This window comes from Phlebotomus papatasi, chromosome 1 (assembly GCF_024763615.1).
Source record: "Phlebotomus papatasi isolate M1 chromosome 1, Ppap_2.1, whole genome shotgun sequence".
NCBI classification, from domain to species: domain Eukaryota; kingdom Metazoa; phylum Arthropoda; class Insecta; order Diptera; family Psychodidae; genus Phlebotomus; species Phlebotomus papatasi.
The window spans coordinates 69,528,382-69,549,446 of NC_077222.1; the positions used below are offsets into that span (position 1 = coordinate 69,528,382).

At 32.6% G+C, this 21,065-nt stretch overlaps 1 protein-coding gene across 1 annotated transcript in view; it reads right to left on the reverse strand.

The window, feature by feature from the left end:
• LOC129799122 (aquaporin AQPAn.G-like) overlaps window positions 1-14,033 on the reverse strand; it is a 60,227-nt gene extending 46,194 nt beyond the window's left edge. The window contains exons 1-2 of the mRNA XM_055842784.1: window positions 13,727-14,033; window positions 12,662-12,758 (exon numbers count right to left, since the gene is read on the reverse strand). Of these exons, the coding sequence (XP_055698759.1) occupies window positions 12,662-12,680 (19 nt within the window). The 5' untranslated portion in view covers window positions 12,681-12,758; window positions 13,727-14,033. The remainder of the gene's footprint in view (window positions 1-12,661; window positions 12,759-13,726) is intronic.
• Window positions 14,034-21,065: the final 7,032 nt, after the last annotated feature.

The following is a 21,065-nucleotide window of genomic DNA, read 5'->3' on the forward strand; positions in this document are numbered from 1 at the left end:
AGTGTTCATTAAAGATTATTTTTATTTATGTAAATAAAGAAGCGTTCTATAGATTCCGAGTGAAATTTTACAGTTTGAATCACGTAATTCGTATACAAAAATAGACATTTTGCAAGCCTCTCTCCATTGAAGTAATTTTTACTATTTCTACCAGATCTTTTGCTTTTCGAAAAATAAGGTAAAGTGGTACAAGTTGGACAACGGTACAATTTGGACATGGCTTTTTTTCTTGATAAATTTAGTACTTCATTTTTATTTGTATATTTTTAATGCTTTAGTTTCATTATTTGGTTCCTTGTGCTTAAAAACAAATTTTGTACTGTATTTATCAAGAAAAAAACCATGTCCAACTTGTACCGGGGAATTGTCCAACTTGTAACACTATGTCCAATTTGTATCACTTTACCCTACTTATTTTTTTGAGATCTTTTTTTCAATTTCTAGGTTGTAAAATTCCCAAAGAAAGAAAAAAAGCATCCTTTATGATGGAGAAAACGCATTGGAAGAGTTCAGGAACGGCAAGTCGCTACAGGAATCTACGCGTAAATTTGGGGTGTCTAAGGTCAACTCTTCAGAATAAGTTCCACGGAAGATCTCAGGGCTTGTGGATCATATAAATCTATTAAAATAAGTATTAAACTCGTCCTGTATGACGTTTTGAAATTTTCTATTATATTAGTTATTTCACACAAGGTGGCCGAAATTACACTTAAAGTGGCTGAAATACTAGCCAAAACAATGTCTATATTTTTATTATCTTTTCAGTATTTTAAGAATTAATTAAAGAAAACAAAAGTGATAAACTACTTTTCAAACTTTTTTTGTTCTATCTAGGAGAAGTGTGCAAAATCTTAATGAAATTATTTTATTAGTTATTCAGAAAATATGTATGGCATGTTGTACTAATCTATTTTTTTTTCTTTTAAGTTGCAAAACCTACGTAGTAACCCCTCAATCCCAGTAATTTTTTACTTGATTTAATATTTAACTTTTTTTTAATTTTTTAGTTCAGATTTCGAATTTCATGTTCGTCTTCTACTTCAACGTATTGTCCTTTGGAGAAAGAACAATAAGAGATGTCAACTTACGGTTTTCAGCTTGAGATTAAATTTTTAAGAGCAGTTGGAGGTGGTAACGAAAGATTAGTCAATAAGGCGAACCTTATTGCGCAGATTAAGCTTACATTTTAGTTTAATTAAAGAAAAATAAGCTTTACTAAAAAATTTTAAAAGTGGACTAAGTCCGGTTCAAAATCCCGAACGCTAAAATCCCGAAAGCCAAAAGGCAAAGGGAAATCTTCTGTGTCTTAGGAAATTATCCTAAACATTTTCCTCCATATAATTTCATCTCTTTCAGCATTTCGAAAATTCGGGATTTTGGCTTTCGGGATATTGGCCTTTTCGGAATTTTGGCGTTCGGGATTTTGGCTTTCGGGATTTTGGCTGCCACCGGAAGAACTTATTTATTTAAAGACTAATAAATTCGAAAATCAAAAGCTTGATTCCTATAGCGAGTTACCCCTCTGAAGCTTCATTTGAATCTACTCAAATTTTCCTAAGTACAGAAAATAAGTGTTTGAGAAAATATTTATTTAGCAATTGGAGACACGTTCCAGTATTTTAATCGACGCAACACAATCAAGGACTGATAATATGTTTATAATCCATTTACACAATCGAAGAATAAAAATTTTTGCAAGATAATCTAAATCCGAAATTTCATGCTGCAATAAGCTACTTCAAATACAATTTTGTAATTTTGAAGAGCTTTGCAAAATTAGCAAAAATATGATGCAATATTTCTCCCGTGTTAAAATTTTATTTAATTTAGAATATACTCAATAAACAATGTGAAATTTTCATTTAACTACAATTCGACCTATGCCATTTTTCCCATACAATGAATTCTTTTACTGTTGCAAGATGCAAAATTTAAAAGTCATGTGTAAATTGAAAATTTGGATAGTTCATTGATGTTTTTGAAAGTTCTTGTCCCCGAAACATTTGAAGTTTATTTCACCGCAGGAAGATAATTTCTTTAGAGCCGTCCTTCTATGAATCACACCATGTTGATATCTTGAGACTTTTCTTTCTATTTTAGTAATACCATACGATGTAGAGACAACCTTGGAAGAGGCTACAATAAGTGTTATATGGGCATTAAAGAGAAATCTTTGATAATGATTTTGAATTGAGACATAAGACTGTAGGATCAAATGCTTATGTCTCAAATGTGGACGTATATAGGAAAATTTTGGAATGTTATGAAGAGTGGTTTACGCAGACACTACGTATAGATATGAAAACATCCGAGGGGGTCGGAGATAGCCATTCTCTTTTGAAAGTTTAATTTTAGGCCCCAGACGTGGGAAAATTTGATTTATTAATTGATCTTCTTTCATTGTAAGCTTTTTCGTGATTACCTTTTAGAAGCCGATAACAGACAAAATTGACTAAAAATAGCCCATGAAAAAATGCACATTATTGCACGTTGTGCATATATAATTAATTGTTCACGGTGAGATGTGAACAAAATGAAAGGAGAGAAGAAATATTGACTTTTTTCTGCCAATTAATTAGCGTTCAATGTCAGGTTCATTTAGCACGTTAAAGTGTTAAAAAGAAATGAAAGAGTGTTACATAAATGAAAAAAATCCTATATGTGCTCGCGACAGAAAATCTTAAAACTTTTTACTTTATTAACAATCCTTTCTCAAACTAAAATCATATTATATTTGTTATAAAATATTTGAGACTTTAGGTTTCAATAAAACCTCTAAACACGAACAATTTGAAAGAATAATGAGATAAAAGAGGTGTAGTCGATAAATTGTGCTTGATGAATTGCAATCTGATGAATTAGAGTGCAAAAACCAGTTCGGAAGTGCATTATAAAAAAAACACTATAATTTTTATGTGTCGCAATGAAAAATTGCAGAAGAGAGTGAGAATTAAAAAGGAGCTTAAGAATAATTTGAGAGTTAAACACGACGTTTATTTGTGTGAAGAACATGAGCAAAATATATATAAATTCAGCTCGGGCGACAATTCACTTGTCAATCCAGTTTAGTTGATGGAATTACATATATTTTATGCTAAATATCTATGTCACATTTGTCTATCGACGAGGTAGTTGACCCTCCTTCCTTCCAACATACAAAATTGAGTTCATTCATTAATTGCCGAGATTATTTTTAACGTCTCTTTTAGTTATAGTTTTTTTTTCTTCCTTTGATAATCTCGCTCAAGACCATACCTATAAGCAAGTTTGCTAACATTGCAACTTTAAAAGATAAGAAAGTCAACAACTTGGCTGCTGTGCACCAGAAGTTAATTGCCCATATTAGTGAAAAGGAGAGTAACTACAAAATAAGAGACTATTTTCAGCATGCACCCTTTACACCGGCAATATATTTTCTTATCATTTACAATCAAACATTACTCAAAGCGTGCTGCAACACTTAAGCACCATAGAAAGACAATAAATTGCTAATCAAATATTATTTCTTGGTCTATACGTGAGAACTCCGTTAATCACTCTTAAAACACACCAGTTATAAGATTAACAGGTGCAAATCTATTACGCTTAAATGAAGAATCAACAAAAAAGTCATAAATCTTTCTGATGCCTCAAAACATTATACTTTTTACAATCTCATTTTTGGCTCAATGTGAAAGAGATTAGCGTGCATTTAGATAAGATTTTTATCAAAGGTTCTCCTTGAATAAGTTCCATTTTATTAGTTGGTCAATTTGACGCATAAAAAAATGTGAAATTAATAATGCATTTCACGCAATCACTGAACCAAAAACATTTGCTTATTTTGATTCTCAAACGGAAGTTCTACTAAGGAATCCCATGGTGGGAAAATTGAACGTTCTAAATTACTGTTATTTATTCCCAAAGTGCTCTATTAATTCAACCAATTCAACCTGTGAATATTCTGTGAAATATGCTGTAGACATGCTAAAGTACTATAGGATTATCAGAGAATACCTTTTCGAATTGCTCTCTTCCTTAGAAAATTGAAATGCAAATGTCGCAGTTGTGAAAAAGGAATGGCCTATCTCATTTCGCACAAATTATCAAGAGTATTTTTATCAAATTTCCAGTATTTTTTTAAATGCAAAAATATTTGGTTAGTAAAAAATCGAAATTCATTGATAATTTTGGTCCTAATCCTTTTCAATTTCGTGAAATTCTAATAAATTGGAATTGAACTTTTTAGTGCTCGAATGTCACATTCTCTTATCTCTTCCGATCAAATCGAAATTGAATTTTATTGTGATAAATTGAAATTTGTAACATTCACCAGAAATCCTAATCTCTAATCGTAACTCTAATCAAAAAATCGTGCTTTGATAGCTGCAAAAGGGGTCTCGGTAATTCAATGAAAACCAAGAAGTGCAAGCCCTACAAAACTTCGTACTTCTTAGTGGTTATTAGCTAAGATTCTTTACAATCTCAATTTGTGTAGTCTGCGGTGAAATCCGACATCGTCAGATCGGGCCCAAATTTTGCATCTATACGTTGTGGCACTCATAGATCACGAATATCGTATACGACAAAAATTGATTTTCGTGGACGTCTCGTCCCGTCCGGAGTATAAACGCTTCTGGAGAGAGAACGGTTTTCGACAATGGTTAAATGTCGTTAGGTGGCTAGAAGTAAATGATATCGGAACCACCCCCGTATCTCCTTTTCCACCATTTTGAAAAATCCCCAAATTTTGTCTTTTCAATAACTCAGTCCCTATGGCTATGGCATTGATCGATTTCAAGCTTTAGTGGGTTATAAGTGGACCTAAGAGCTTTCGCTCCGGCAACATCTACGAAGACCATCGGTCAAACAGGGCTCCGGATGGGGGACTACAACTTTGAAGTTGTTTACTCCTTCGTGTACCTTGGGTCAACAATCACAGCCGACAACAACATCTCAACAGAAGTCCGCGCACGGCTGCTGAAAGCCAACAAAGCCTATTTCAGTCTCTCAAGAGTTTTCCGGGCCAGAACCTTAAGCATAAAGACTAAGCTACTGCTGTATAGGACTATGATCCTGCCAATCCTAACGTATTCGTCTGAGACGTGGGTCCTCAGCAAACAGAATTGCGAACTCTTAGCCGTGTTTGAGAGGAGGATCCTACGACGGTTTTTTGGCCCCATATGTGAGGAGGGACGATTCCGGAGCCTATACAAACATGAGGTGTATGAGCGCTACACCGAGAGGTAACTGTCGTCAAGCAAATACGCCTCAATAGATTCCGGTGGGCTGGTCATCTGGTTCGCAAGGATGAGGACGACCCAGCCTGGAAAGTCTTTAGGGGCGGACTCTATGCTTCGAGGAGACGAGGCCGACCCAGCCTCAGATGGACCGACGACGTGGACCAGGACGCCAGCTCATTAGGGATGCGGAATTGGAGAACAGTGGCGCGTAACAGGCTCAAGTGACGACGGGTCCTGCCTGAGTCAGGCCAAGACCAGTAATTGGTTGTAGCGCCGGATAAGTAAGTAAGTAAGTAAGAGCTTTCGATTAATAAAAATGAAGCCCCCTAACCCTAGCTATTAACTCTAGCTATAAGGCGTCAAAAATTAAATTCATAAATCGCCGGGTCTCCGGTTCTAATTACCAGTATTTGAAAATTTTTGCTGTTTTGAGAAGCCCTCGTGGAGTACTACAACCTTTTTGATACCCGAACTTCATCCGATTAATCAAAGATTCGAATAATCGAAAAATCGATTTTCGAAAATTAAATTTCCAATATTTCGAAAACTAGACGCAGTTTTTCTTTAAATTTTAGTATGTTGTAGCTGAGGTCGAGACCGAGACCGTTCCAACAGTGAGTCGTACTCCTCCATCGATGTTCCCTGACCTGAGCTATAATCGAAAATATCATGACATTTTCGGTGTTTATGATGCGATTTTGATGAAATTGTAGTATATATTGTATCTGAGATCGATATCTTTCTAACGATGGGTCCCATTCGTCTCTATTCCAACCTACTGTACGCCGACTCTTTTTATATGCAAATGGACCGAACTCTATCTTTAATGTTTATTAACTGATTTCAATGAACTTTTATTTTCAGTGATTGGCCTAGATTAGCCTTTGGTAGCTGAGATTCTTTGCAGGGGACCACGAAATGCGTGCAAATTGGAATCCTTGTAACTCGAAATGCTTAAAAATTCGATTGTGCTGTGAGTTGAATTTTGGGGGTATTATCACAAGGCTTTTCTTAAATTAATATTTTCGATATCAAAATTAAATATCTTACCAAAATCTAAATATGTAACAAAACGAAGACACTTTTCTTGTAAAAAAAATGGTCCAATTCTGAAGTATTTAACACTTTAAGGACGATTGGGTCACCGGTGACCCAAAAATGAAATTTTTCCTATGGCCTTCAAAAGTTCGATTTTGCTTTTAAAAGTTAAAAATGTGATTTTTTCTGAGCCCTAATTTTTGACCCTCTCGTCCTTAAAGGGTTAACTAATGTGCAAGATTTTGAGCAAGAACATTAATGTTATGCAAAAATAATTTCTTTATCGTTCCAACAACATTAAAATAGAAAAATAACACCAAATATTGATGATTAAGAAAGGATATTTTAAAGAATCTACCAATTCGAAAAATCTTTTTAAGAAACGAGTTGTGCAACTATATTTTAACAAGTACAATGTATGCAAATGCAAAGTATATGTGTTGTTTCAAAATACTTATGCATTACTTTATAAATTTATTTTGAGATATCCATACATTATTAGATACTTCTTCGCAATTTAAGTGTAATTATATAGGTGTCTAGCGTAAGGTAATTTTATAAAATCCAACCATTACGGAAGAAATTAAAAAGTCGAATAAATTTTGTGAAATATTTTTACATAATTTTATACACTGGAATATCTTCGACATAGATCGTTTATCTAACGAAACTGCAATTATTTTGCCTTATGTATCCATTCCTTCTCTTTTATTTAATGAGACATAAAATACTTTAAATTTCGCATATTTAAAGGAAGGCTTTTTTTTTCAATGCAAGTGAAGAAGCTAAATGAGACAATATCACGTAACATTTACTAATTTCTTACATAAATTTTCTCAATTTTAATTGCTCATGTACCTCATTCCAAAATACATTGTCGTTCACACACTTTCAATCTCACATTTTATTCATTTTTTTTTCTGTCTCTCAAACAAAATGTTAGTGGCATTTAAATCACAATCAAAATTTCGCGAATTTTTATAGATTATAAACAATGGATTTAGATCAAGATAAAATTCTTTAAAAGTTGCAATTCATTCCTGAAAATATGCAATTCTTCATTTGATCAATTAGTGAGACATTTGCAAAAAAAAAGACCAACCTAAAAAGGCATGTCGATTTTTACAATACAACAATGTATTTCTTCATTTGCTGTAAACACATTGCTGTGAGTTCATGTTAAAGTCGTATAATACGTTTATATAGAAGAAATTGATCGTTACAAAAAAAGTCTATTTGATTTATATCTTGGGACACGCAGAAAAGTGATTCTCAATGGGTGAGTGACATAATTGCAATCTTGGGTGGTAATTTGCTAATGGTACGAAAATTGAAGAGGTGGAAGACACCTGTGGGTTGCTCTTTCAATATCATAATAAAATGTGCAACTCAAAGTGCAAGAACACTCAATCATATATACATATATGCACATATTGTATATTTTCATCTAATTCCCATGCAATTCACGCGCACGGTGCCAAAGAATTGACACCACGAGAGAGCGGTTATTGACTGACAACCTTGAAAATAGCAATTTTACTCTTACTTTCGTGCTCAAATGAGAGCTTTCCACCACATGGGTAAGATATATGCAAAAAGCTACTGTTTTTTGGACACACATGTAAATTTACTTAGTCGCCACTCGTGTGCAAATTGTGTGAGATTCATGCAAAAAAGGGGAACATAGCATTAATCAAGTGAATTGAAGCCCTAGAGGCTGCTAAATGCGCTCCCCCAAAGAGTTCATTTATGGCACTATTTTATGCAATTTTTCTCTCCAAATAACACATTAAGTATCGCAAAGGTCACGGGTCGTCAATAGCAGCACAGAAAGATTCTATTATAGATCAGAAAACAAAAAAAACAAATGAACTAAATAGAGTGTTTTATGTGCGTGTTATTGTATAACTGAGTATTACTATAATTAAATTTTGGAAAATAGTTTAAATTAGTTTATTTGGATTTAAGAAATTTAAAACACTTCTTACCAAAGAACCTTGTATTAGTTTTATGAATTCTCAGAGTTCTTGAAGCTTTTAGTTTAGAGTTAGAAAATTGAATTTGCTTTAGGTACGTTATTAAAATTTGTAAATTTGAATTGAATTGGAAATAATATTTATTACTTAGCACTTTTCTTCTTTTTTGTTTTGTTTAGAACTAGATCTCAAGTCTAAAGATCAATCAAAATTTTAACTATTAGTTCTATTCAAAATGATTATACGTATACCTTGATTTAATTTTAGTAATGCGTTAATAAGAAATAATAATAATAATCCCGCTTTTTTCAACTTGTCACCGCTCTGAAACTTAAACGATATATATAAATTTCCGGTTTTCGGTGACCCCAAAAAAAACGACAATCTTCAGATGTTTCCTTTCTTTCTCCCATCCCCCCGCCGACTATCTTCTCCAAATCCAAAACCCATATGTTTTGGTATACCTGAAAAAGCGAACCTTTCGTTATTGTTACGTTTGACCGGAAAAATCGCCATCTTGAATTATAGAAGGCCACAGGTCAACCACTCTACACAGCTCAATTTTCACTCGATTCGCTCAAATTTGGATTTGTTGAAGGGTATTAATTGTATCGGGTTCAATCGGTAATCAATCGGTAAAGTATCAAAAATAGTTTCATTTTTGAAAATATTGATATTGCTCAATGGGTAGAGATATCGACTTCCGGTCTTAGGCGAAATAATAGTTCTCGACGTTATCTATAGAAGGTACTTTTATCTTTCTCATTTCTACTCCTCTGTATCTTACTCCATCCTTCTTCAATCTCTAAAAAGAACATGTTTTTTTTTATTTTTCTCAAAATTAACTCCTACGGTTTCGCTTATTTTTGGATATGTTTCGGAGATAACTATTAAAAATGTCAAATGCTATCCACTCAATAAGACTCAATTTGCACTTAATTTGCTCAAATTTGGATTTTTTTAAAGGTCTTGAAATTTCTCTGAATCCTTCCTGAAATCCTTTGGAACGAAAGGTATTTTAATTAAAGATAAATTCTACTTAAATGAACGTATATGCATTTAAGGGGTTTAAGGTAATGGCTCTGTAGTCGGCCGGTTCCTCAACTCGGCCAGTGGGGTTATTTATTCAGCTTAGTTAAATGTCCTATAATATGGTCTATCCAGTCTAATATTATAAGATCTATTACATCATACATAATGTAAACCTGTGAAAATTTCATAGAAATTGACTATAAAACGTTAAAAAAATGGTTAAATAATTCCACTGCGTTAATTGAGGAACCAGTCGGCTACAGGGCCTTTACTTTACTTGTTTTCATCTTTCAACAAACAAAAGCTCATTTAAATTAAGCAATATTAAAAAATCAATTAACAGTAGTTTAACGATTCAGTTTACTGATTGGAACAACTTTACCATTTTGGACTAATTTCCTTACAATTTATTAACGAGTTTAAACCTACTATGGGTTCAAAAATATACTAAAAGATACTTCACAAAGAGCACTTTCTCGTGAGTTCGAGCATTCGGCAAAGCTTGGACGCTTTTCCATCTCACTCTAAATTACTGACCATTTTTTGAGAAATAATCACTTTAATTTTTTTCTTTGGACTTTTAACTAATCATAAGTCAATACAGATCTTTTTTTTTCAAGAACTGTTAAATAATGCTGAACTTGATTACTAAATATTAAAATTTTTCAATAAGATATTCAATTTGGTCAATAAAACAATAATTTTGGTCACAATATAACCTAATTTTTACAATAATAGGTCTAAAATATCGTTTTTGAGATTCGTAATACAACTTTATATTCCTTTTTCTTAAAGTTCCATAAAAATTTAACTATGTTTAAAGTTCTAAACTGAACACTGCTTATTTATCGTCAAAAAACTTTTGTAATCGAATTTTGAGTCTAAAAAAAAGTTATAAATGAAAACTGCAAAGCACTAAAACAAACATATAATTAAGGATCTTTCAAGTTTCTCCGAAATGAACGATAAAACGGATAAAACTTTTAAATGAATCAATTTAGGGATCTTTTCAAAAAAATTCAATAAAATCTTTTTGATGTATAACACCTAAAAAAAATAAATTTGCAAAAAAGAGTCTTCTGAGAAAAATAAGCTCTGAGTCCGAATGCTCACAGCCAAAGTTTCCTTAAAGCGATCCCCTAATTAGGAGCCCAAAACTGAACTGCTTTTCGCGACTTTTTTCGAGAAGGAAATGACCAATCTTCATGAAATTTTTAATATAAATTAATACATATTTAAAATATTTAAATGATTTTGTTTTTGAGAAAAATATTTACAAAATAATGAGCAATTTACTGGAGCACCGCATCGCAACACACCCTAATTGGCGGGAAATCTGCAGCTCGTAATTCTTATCTCAGAAAAATTAACTAAATTTTTTTTTAAGTCTCATGACTAAACTAAGAAAACTCGAAGAAAATCGTGAAATTAGAAATTTTTCAGTTTCTTTTTTTTAAGAGATGCAATTTTTTGGACCAAACTTTGACTTTAGCATGTTGTATAAGTTTGAAAAATAAGTTTAGAACAATTCTTTTAATTCAAATAATCCTTCATTTTTAATCGGTCAATAACTTTTTTTTCATTTTTTTCGCTAATCTGAAGAAAAACACTTAAGTACTTTTGAAAATCCAAAATTGATCTATTGAATTTTTGAATTATTTATCGTGTTATCAATATATGATAAATGAAACCATAGTTTAAAAAAAAAGCAATTTATGAAGAATTGTATTGATCTTTTGAAATCTTTTTAGGATCATTTATCATCTTTTCAAAATATAATTTCAAAGAATAAAAAAAATTCCGTTTTTTACCAAGTGAAATATGTCAATACATCTAATTTAAGCCATATAGATCCCGCAGATATTTATACAATTCACCTCAAAAATACTTGATCTTAACAGCTTTCACAGAGATAATTTTTCAAAGTCAAAGCTACTAGGCTTTTTTAGCACTGTGTATTCTAATCTTCCAGTTGGCATTCCATCGACCTCTTCTCCGTGCAAAATTATTGATCTCCAATGCAAAATTGGCCTAATGATGAATGACTAATGGTGCAAAAATTGACACTCAAACACCGCAATTCAATGATCTTGTTCTCCTGGGTGTACGCACAAATGCTAAAATGCCATACATTACAATTTTTTTTTCTCTTAAAAGTAACCCACCTGGATTACTTTATAGGTGGTGATGATATGAAATAAAAAAAAAACACGCACACCTTTTTAGATCGAAAAAGCAAAAACGCCATGTATGCAAAATTTGCGTGAGTTTGCACAATCCTCTGGTAATTAAAATAGACGTGTCGACGAGTATCTTCTCTCCATATAGTTTAATTTTTTTTTTCTCGAAAAAATTTCACATTTTGGTATAGATAGTAGAATGTACAGAAATGAGTGAATCTAATACTAAGTTGATTCACTTTTATGGATATTCCATAAAACTTTTCTTTTAGTTCATTTTCTCTCCTTTGGTGCATTTTCTTGAGAAATGATTTTATTATTTGCATTTCTGTGCACGACCTTAAAAATAAGCAAGTTATAAAATGCTTTAGAGGCTTTAGCGCATCATCGCAATCGTCTTCTCTGATCAAGTTGCGATTCAAGGCAGATTAGAAAGTTTAATTACATCCAACCATCACTGAAAGGTGCACTCAATTGACCACCAACATTACGATCATCGGAGTTCAAATACACCTCATTCATTAAATCATGGTCAATTGGACTTTCTGGCCATGTTAAAAGAGAAGCTCTTTTTGCTCTAAGCAAAGATTATTAAGAAAGCAGCTATATAGTTTTCTAGTAAGGAGCAACTATATAGTTTATGCTATATCTCACAAGAGATCTTGCTCGTATATAGCTTCCAGAGCTTTCACCCTTTGGTGATTTGATCAGTAAATTGTTAGGTAACGTCTCATTTTTGTCTCTCAAACGGTGAAGACAGGTAGAACATTTCATATATGATTGTAAACATGTTCCACCTGAAAATTGCACGATATTGAGAGAGAGAGAAAGAGATTGAAGTATTAATTTCTGAAATTGATTCACCTCAATAGATGAGGAAATTTCATCGTTTTCTACACCATATCTTTCGTATCTTTTCTCAATTCCATTTAAAATTCTGCACACAACTTCCATAATAGCAGCCCACGAGACAAGTATAATAGTAGTTTGGAGATACTAAAATTGTATAATTAATTTCACCACCTGCTATTAACTGTAAAATTCACCTTTACTATCTCATAAATATAATAGACTCCACAAATCACTCTAAGAACGACACAGGTTAATCACTCATTTTCAGTTACAGATGAAACTTAATACTTTTAATTGGAAATCAAACACTAACCCAGGAAGATTTATGTGAATGCTAGGAATAATTTTTTTTCAGACTCACCCTTATTTTCTGCAGACATTTTCTTGCAATACTGATCCTTGGAGTCCTTTCACTCAATTTTATTTTCGATGAAAAATATTATTTGGCGAAAACCACACTGGATTTTTTTCCCAAGAGACGTACAATGTAGGTGCACGAAAATAAAAGAAACAGAAAGATATCTAATCAATTTACGTTGTTTGTTGCTTTTTGTAAAAGAAATTCTATAAACTACTTCAGTCAATTTGTCTTCAATATCGTCCCTAAAATGCGATAACCATTGACTTATTAATGGAAAAACTAAGTAATTTTATTTCTTGCACCAGAAAGTAAGAAACCACAAGAAAGAACTTGACCCCAATAAAATATGCTATTTTCACTTTTTTCTCTTTGGACAAAAAAAAAAGTTATACAAAAGGTATCTCTCTCACAAAAGACGACACGAAAATTTAATCATGTGAATAGTGTAAGAATTAAAGCGTGTTTCTCTTCTTTAATCAACAAAAAAAAAACAACAGAACAGACTCACAAAATATTTTATCAGCTTGTGTAAAAAATAAATATTGTAAATTGTTCCGAAAGAGAATAAGAGATATTTTTAGTATCTTATTATTGCAATGAACAAAAAAATGTTTCGCACTTTTATTTTCAATTACAAAATAATAGGAGTATGTTCTTCAGCCTCTTAAATTATTTCTTTCTCATCTCTTTACAAAAGGCAATTATCATTTCTGTCATTTCTGCATAGTAAAAGCTCATTGATCTTAAATTTAATACACTCTGTGCCAATGTTTCATCATGGTTCATAGCAATTTTGAATAACACACAATTTCACAATAAGACCTTTCTTCAAAATAGAATTTACAACGGATTTTTAATACTTTCTCAAATCACAATTCTCATTTAGTAGTGAGATCAACTTCTTGTGAAAGACATTCTAAAAACACCACAAATCACTCTCTTTTATAATGTGCTTTTATTTACCGCGATTTTTCATTTTTATTTTTAGTTAAACTTTTATTTTTGATCTTTGAAGATTTCTTTAAAAAAGCTTTTCACTTATGTAATCCTGACTGTTTTAATTACCGTTTCAGAAAATTAAAAACAAAACTTTTAATTGTGCCTCAATGGCCAATTATGAAGCAATACAGTTGACAATTTTCCCAATATTCCTCTTTTGCACTAGAACAGAAGCCTGTTGATACCACTTTGGTGGATGTTAGATTTAAACTTCTATATGCGCCTAACACCGAAGAGAAGAAATGCTTAACAGCAAGGCGTGGATACCGTTTGGTAGTCGTGAACGGAATGACAGAAAGCGGTGTAGAGCCAGTCCAAATATACCTCCAACATCATTTTAAGTTATTTCTCACTGTGCCGCCGACTGAAGCGCGAGTCGAGCATCGCGAGCAGCCGCTGGCAAAAACCGCGGAGGTGCTCAGTGGTGGAAAAACGGAATAGATGAGGCTCGCGTCACAGGACTTCGTAGCACAGGTTGATCTCATCAGAAAGTTTCAGTTGAAGGAAATGGGGTGCGATAACGCACAATTAACTGATATTAATCGACAAAAAGAAAATCTCTCACGGGGCTCGTGCCACCTTAATTGGTGTCTTCTTCCATTGTTTCTCCCTCTATTCGAACAAAAACTAATGAGGATGTGATTTCAATGAATGCAGACACAGATATTGTAATCAAATTGGGAAGATGACGTCGGTATATCAGATTTAAAATGATCAAGAATCATGAATGAAACATTGTTAGAGTGGTTAGAGTACTATCACCCCTTTCCGCCACTTTCGAGCATACTTTTCTGCCACTTACTAAATATTTTGCACAAATGTGAATTTTTATTAAACAAGGAAGATTTATTGTATTTAATGCTTAAAAAGATAACTAAACGGTATTAGGGATGTAATCTTTTTTGAGTATTTACAAATTCGATCAATAAAAGAAAACTGAAAAATAAGTCTTGAGTCTTGCACATCATTTAGATCAAGAAAATCTCTTGTAATCGAAGTTTATACCCTGTCTTTCTTAAACCTTTTACATACTTCTATCCCACTTTTTGCACTGTAATTTTATTAAGCAGCTTGTATTAATTAGAGGATTGAATTTAACTTACGTTCTTAAAATTAGTAAATTTGAACTGAAATAATAGTAATTTTACTGCTTAAGCTTATAGGGTAGAGTAGGCCCTTTTCGCCATTTTAAGGTTTGATACCCTTGTAATTCTCACAATTTTTGTCGAAATAAAATGAAATTTTTTGTACAAATGCTTTGAAGCCTTGTCTCTCTATTGAACCAGGAGACTTCCCGGGAATTTTTGGGCATCCAGTTGAAAAAATACATTTCCTGCAGCAATGCATTCAGTACTTTTCGCCACTTTGTAAACACTTTTTCGCCATAGTGTAAGAACTTTTTCGTCACTTGTTTTTAATTGAATTTTAAGAAACAGCAGCTGTCGGAAACTCCCAAAATACACGGTACAGTACTTTTTTTATATAACACCGATACTAGACAATTATTAGAGTATTTCAAATTATTTTTTGCACATTTTTTATTTGGAACAAAAAATCAATCGAAAATCACGTCTGTTTCGACTATATCCGCAAGGTGCGCCACTTGTAAAATGCTTGGAAAAAATGAGTGGCGAAAAGTATTTACACTGCCGGAAAAAGTAAGCCCTATTTCACAACACCCGAATTTCATTAATTCATTTTTTAAAAAACATTATTAAAAATGATATTACTACAAAGTTTAGTTAAGAAGAGATTGAGTTTCAGTGAAAAATATCACATACTGTACAGCAAAAACATAAAATTATGCAAGACAGTTTCTCTTAGCGTTGACAAGTTTCTTAAGAACTCCATATTTTTTTGATAATTGTTCACCTTGTCGAGAATTTCTTTTAATAACTCGCAAATAATCTAGTCGGTAAAGAGCCTGATATGGTTTCTTGATGCGTTAGACTAGAGATCATGAAATAATACTCATTTCGCGAACTACTGTATTTAAAAGAGAACAAGTATAAATATTACTTACTTAACAGATACTACAACTGCTGATTTTGGCCTAACTCAGGAGTTAGAACCTGTCCCATTGAGCTCCTGTTATGTGACATTGTTCTGCATCCCTTATAGTTGGCGTTCGTCTACGTCGTCAATCCATCGAAGACTAGGTGGGCCGCGTCTCTTCAAAGCATAGAGACTTTCCAGACTAGGTTGCCCTCATCCTTGAAATTCAGATGAGCAAAACAAAGGAGCGTATTAAAGCGTATTTGCTTAGTAATTGTTCCCTTTCGGTAACGATCATACATCTTATGGCTGTATTTCCCAAATTTTTGATAACGTGACCAAAAGTTCTCAATTCTGTTTGTTGAGTTATAATCTGACGTGAAGGCCTGTCAGATTATAACCCTATGCATTAGGAGGTTTGTCTTTATGCTCAAGATTCTGGATCGAAACATTTTAACACTAAACCTACCGACCGTATTTGCTCGTTTTTCCTAGCGCGCTCGATCAAATGATAGATATTCAACACATTTTTCATGAAAAAGGAAAAAAATAAAATTTAAACACTGAAATATATATTTCACGCGTTTCTTTAAGAAATTGATAAGGTTTAATAGTGACATTATACCGTTTAAATATGTATTAATTTTAAAAGGTCTTAAACCGGTCAATTTGACCGGTCTTGGTAAGATATTATTGTTAATAGAAAACAATAAGCTGTTCACAATCTTCAACTTCTAATCTCCCATCGGAAACTCTGTTTTACAGATCCTATCTCTATTTTATAAAGTTTTTCAGTAATGGAATAGGCCCTTCAGGGCTAATATTCTATTTACGATTTAGTAAAAAAAATTGCAAAATATTATCTTTTTCCGAGACGGTTTAAGATTCAAAATTGATAATTTAGTGAAAGTCGCAAGGCAAGGAACAAGCGATAAAGGGTGAGTCAACTCTATATTTAAATTACAATTATCAAGAGATTTAGAATAAAAAATTGCAATTTTATCGCCAAATTTAATGACCCACAGACAATTACTTTTACTCCGTTAATTTCTTCAGGAACTAATATTTTGATTTTAATTAGCATAATTTTGATACCAACCGTTGCACAGCTAAAAATGAAAATCAAAACACACATAAAAAATGCAAAAATGCCAATCACTATTTCACCAGTAAATATTTCTTCTGTAGAGTTATTTTTATCAAAAAAAAGGGGACTCTTCAGCATAAAACACTACACCAAAAACCCCAGAAAATTGTTGATACCGTGTATAGAAAAAAAAGTTGCGTGCAATCTGTATCGTGCTATTGATAAAACTCTTTAGAAAATTATATGAATTGTAGGAGTATTTTTTTGTGCTTCGCTGTCTCTGTGACAAAAATATCGAGGTACAATCGACTTATTTCTTACATAAATTGTGGTAATATAACCGGGGTGGAATCCCACTAATATAAATTTACCTCGTCTCTTCACATTTCGCTAGAAAAGTGAAAATTTCATTGATTTCACGAAGCACTCTCATGATAAATTCTTTTTGTTTGAAGATCATCTCTCTAACAACCTAATGTCTAATATTTATTCAAACAGTAACAAATCTCATTTCAATTAATTCGTTGGAAAATGCGCAGATTAAAAAAGAAGATTTTAAACAAAGAGAAATTATATAAAATTGTCTGTTAAATGCAAATATTTCGTGAAAAATTAAGAAACGTAATCTCAAGACAATCTTCTCTGGACAAGCGAGACACAATTCAATGTCATTGGGGACTTTCCACATTTATACTGTGTCTGTCTTTTTTTCTGCTGCTGGGTGTTCTTTCCACCTTCTTCTGACTCTTTTTCCGTCACTCTGACGATATTTGGCAATATTCATCAATTTTCAATTTTAACTTACACAGAAAACTACGACACAAAACATTAAGGAAATCGTAAAAATCATCTTAATAAAGAAATAATTGTAAAGAAACATTAATACACGAAGATGCTAAAACGTGCAAATATGTGAAAATTAATTTAATCAGTTCAGTGAACGTAATGGAAAATACGACTGACTCGATAATTAGCTTCAAGAATGGCAAAAACTCTATCCCTCTCTGCTAGTTATCCCACAAAGGAATTCAGAAACGTTTTTGCCCACATACGCCCCATACCGTACTCACTTTCCTGTATTAGGCCGAAAGCGTTAGAAGATTGATTAGTATTTCGGTGTCACTGATAGTTGAAAGAATCTTTTGACGAATTCTTTTAATTGTTGGAGTTTGTTGATATGTGTGAAATCATTAGTGACCGCAGACAAGAAATACTGATAAGCTTACTGTTCCAAAGGCAGCCAAAAACAATCCAGAAAAAAATAGATAAAAAATAAAAATAGAATTCTCTCAATTGCATCCACACGCGCAATAATTTTATAATTGAAGAGGAGGTTAAAACCATGTGAATTAAATCAACGTAATAATACCACGTGCTTTTTATAACTCGAATTAAAAGCGAACACGATATGTACATGCTATCGGTTTTGGGTAAGCCATATCGTATGGTATGGCTTTTTGATGAGTGCAAAATTGAATTCGATCAGTAAAAAATCTAATTGGATTAATACTTGATGTCGAATTTTCAAACCAGTTATATCATTATGGGAATTTTAGGCAAAAGAAAATTATATAGAATTCCCTGTCCTACAAAAAGGGTAGCCTACAACCATCTTAGTACCTAGGGGAGAGTACTCTCCCTTCGAACGTTCATATCTTCGAATAATGTGAATTTATTTTATGTTTCTTAAAAGACTTACACATAATTATGATATAATCGATATAATTATCAATAATTGATAATAAGCTAGCTAATATTTAATAGAAATGTTTAAGTCTCTTAGGAAAACTTAAAGAAAATTCACATTATTCGAAGACATGAACATTCGAAGGGAGAGTACTTTCCCCAATATAGGAAATATATTCTATTTGGAGCAACAGGATTTTTCAGGTCATCAAAGATATGCTCTTAACTGATTTAAAGGATATTATACTCCTTACAACAATTGCATTATACTTTAAAAAAAAAAAACAAGGTTCATTTTAAACCCTTCGCGATTCTTGCGAGTGATAAACAATTATTCACTTATCATTTTGAAACCATTAAATTTTGCTGCTTTCGAGATTACCAAGATTCCTAGACAGGCAGAAGTTTTTCTTTTCCAAAAGACTTTTGAAAGCAAATTCGACAAATAAACCGGATCTTCTTTCTCGAAAAACATTCTAAATTGAGGTGTTTTCTTTACCATATACAGACAAAATGATTCTATTCTCTAAAAGGGGATCACTATAAAGAAGCCATTGTTTCCTTGGTTGTAATCCTGCTTATTGACGCCTAATGCCCTAGACATACTTATGACTTAAGCCAACAGACGGCTTAAAGTAATTATAATCAAAATAATGATTTGACTAAATTCCCATCAGTTTCCCACTAACTAAGCCGTTTCTGGGCTTAAGCCGACAGACGGGTTTGTCACTAATGGAAATGCAATCTCGGCTAAAATCGCAAATGTAGGGCACTACTCTCTTTCTCTGCATTCTCTCCCGAAGCATACGCTTAAATGTTAATCTATTTAAAAGAGTCGAATTGAGGAAGCTTTCTCGATATATAACTGAATAGAATTCAGTTACACAGGACACTCAATGGGTCAAATGATAGAGGACTCGCTCCATGATGCAAGTGTCCTGGATTCAAACATTTAAAACAATTCTACGATTTATTTAACATTAGTACTTGAATTATTTTTTGGAATCTTCCTAATTTTTTATTGTCCTAATCCTAGTACTTTTGTGGTACTTTGAGATTAATTTTAATTACTGTTTATCTGGTGGAATATATCGGTGCGTTTCTGATATTTTCTGATATTTGTATACACTTTTGAGAAACAATATGTTCAAAGATCGAATTGTAAATTTAAGAGACCAAACGATCAAAAACGAATAAAAGAGAAAATGTAACAACGAAATGTGTCTAAAAATGAAATATTGGACACAAAAGTTCCGGGTCCCGGTCAAAATTCCGAAAGCCAAAATCCCGAAAGCCAAAATCCCGAACGCCAAAATCCCGAAAGCCAAAATCCCGAATTCCTTAAAGTGTCATAGCTACTCCCACGATTTTACCCGCGCTTGCTGGAGGCAAAGGCAAATCTTCTGTGTCTTGGGAAATTATTCTAAACATTTTCCTCCATATAATTTCATCCCTTTCAGGATTTTGAACATTCGAGATTTTGGCTTTCGGGATTTGGCCTTTTCGAGATTTTAGCGTTTGGGATTTTGGCTTTCGGGATTTTGACTGCCACCGAAAAGTTCCATATCCCAAAGAAGATAATATTGTGATGTTAAAAATGAGGAATGCTTCACGATTTTGCAAATAAGTTCACGACATATACTCGATATTTTACGAATTTAAGCCATTTCTTAACGATTTTTTCTAAATTCATTTCTCTTTCACATCTTACGTAGATACCAATTCAATAAAGTTTTCGCTCCTTGCCTTAATCCAGTGCGAAAGAAAAAAGTGGGTAGAAAAAAGAATATTTTGTCACTCCTTACAATCCGTCAGTTACTTTTCGCGATATTATGTGCTATTTTCTGCACTAACCACACCTGTATCAGGCGCGCTCGAAAGTACTCCAAAGAGAATAATTTATTGAAGAGAGTAATTTATTGTGAGTAAAAAAAAGGTACCTTACATTGAGTTCTTTTAGTATCCCTCTCTATCCAACCATTTCATTATTGTTATGCTTGCGCGAAACACCATCAAGAGCTCACGGGGCATTTCCAAGAGCTTGATGGAAAAGTGAAAAAGGAAAGATTCTTGTGGGACAAATTACGTTAATGCATTTTTATTGATATTGCTCTCCCTTTATGAGCACACCTATTACGGATCAGTATTGGAAAATTTCCACGACCATAAACGTGATCTCTTTTTCAATAGGAAAATTTCACAATGTCCACAATTACATTATCGTGACTTCTCTGCGTTTAACGTTTAATAATGTTTTTCCTTATTTTATTTTATGATTATTTTTTAATGATCCTTGTGCTTTTTTCACAGTGCATATCAATTGGCAAAATCTAATCAAGATCTCGCAAAAAAAATATAAAACTGTTTTAAGACAATAGTGAAAAAGAGAAGAGAGGAAGAAACGCTACAGAGCGTCTCTATAGGAAATGCTTAATAAATACTTGAAATATTTTAAGATTAGGCTTTTGAATGACTTTTCCTGAGAATAAAATAGATTGTCAGAAATATTTGTAAGTCTAGCGAGAGTGTAAATTTAACCAGATATAAAGTTTAATCCTCTAATTCTATCAAAATTTATTTTAAAATTAGAGGCACAAGTAATAATTTATAAATAAATTCATTTATTTATTAATTAAA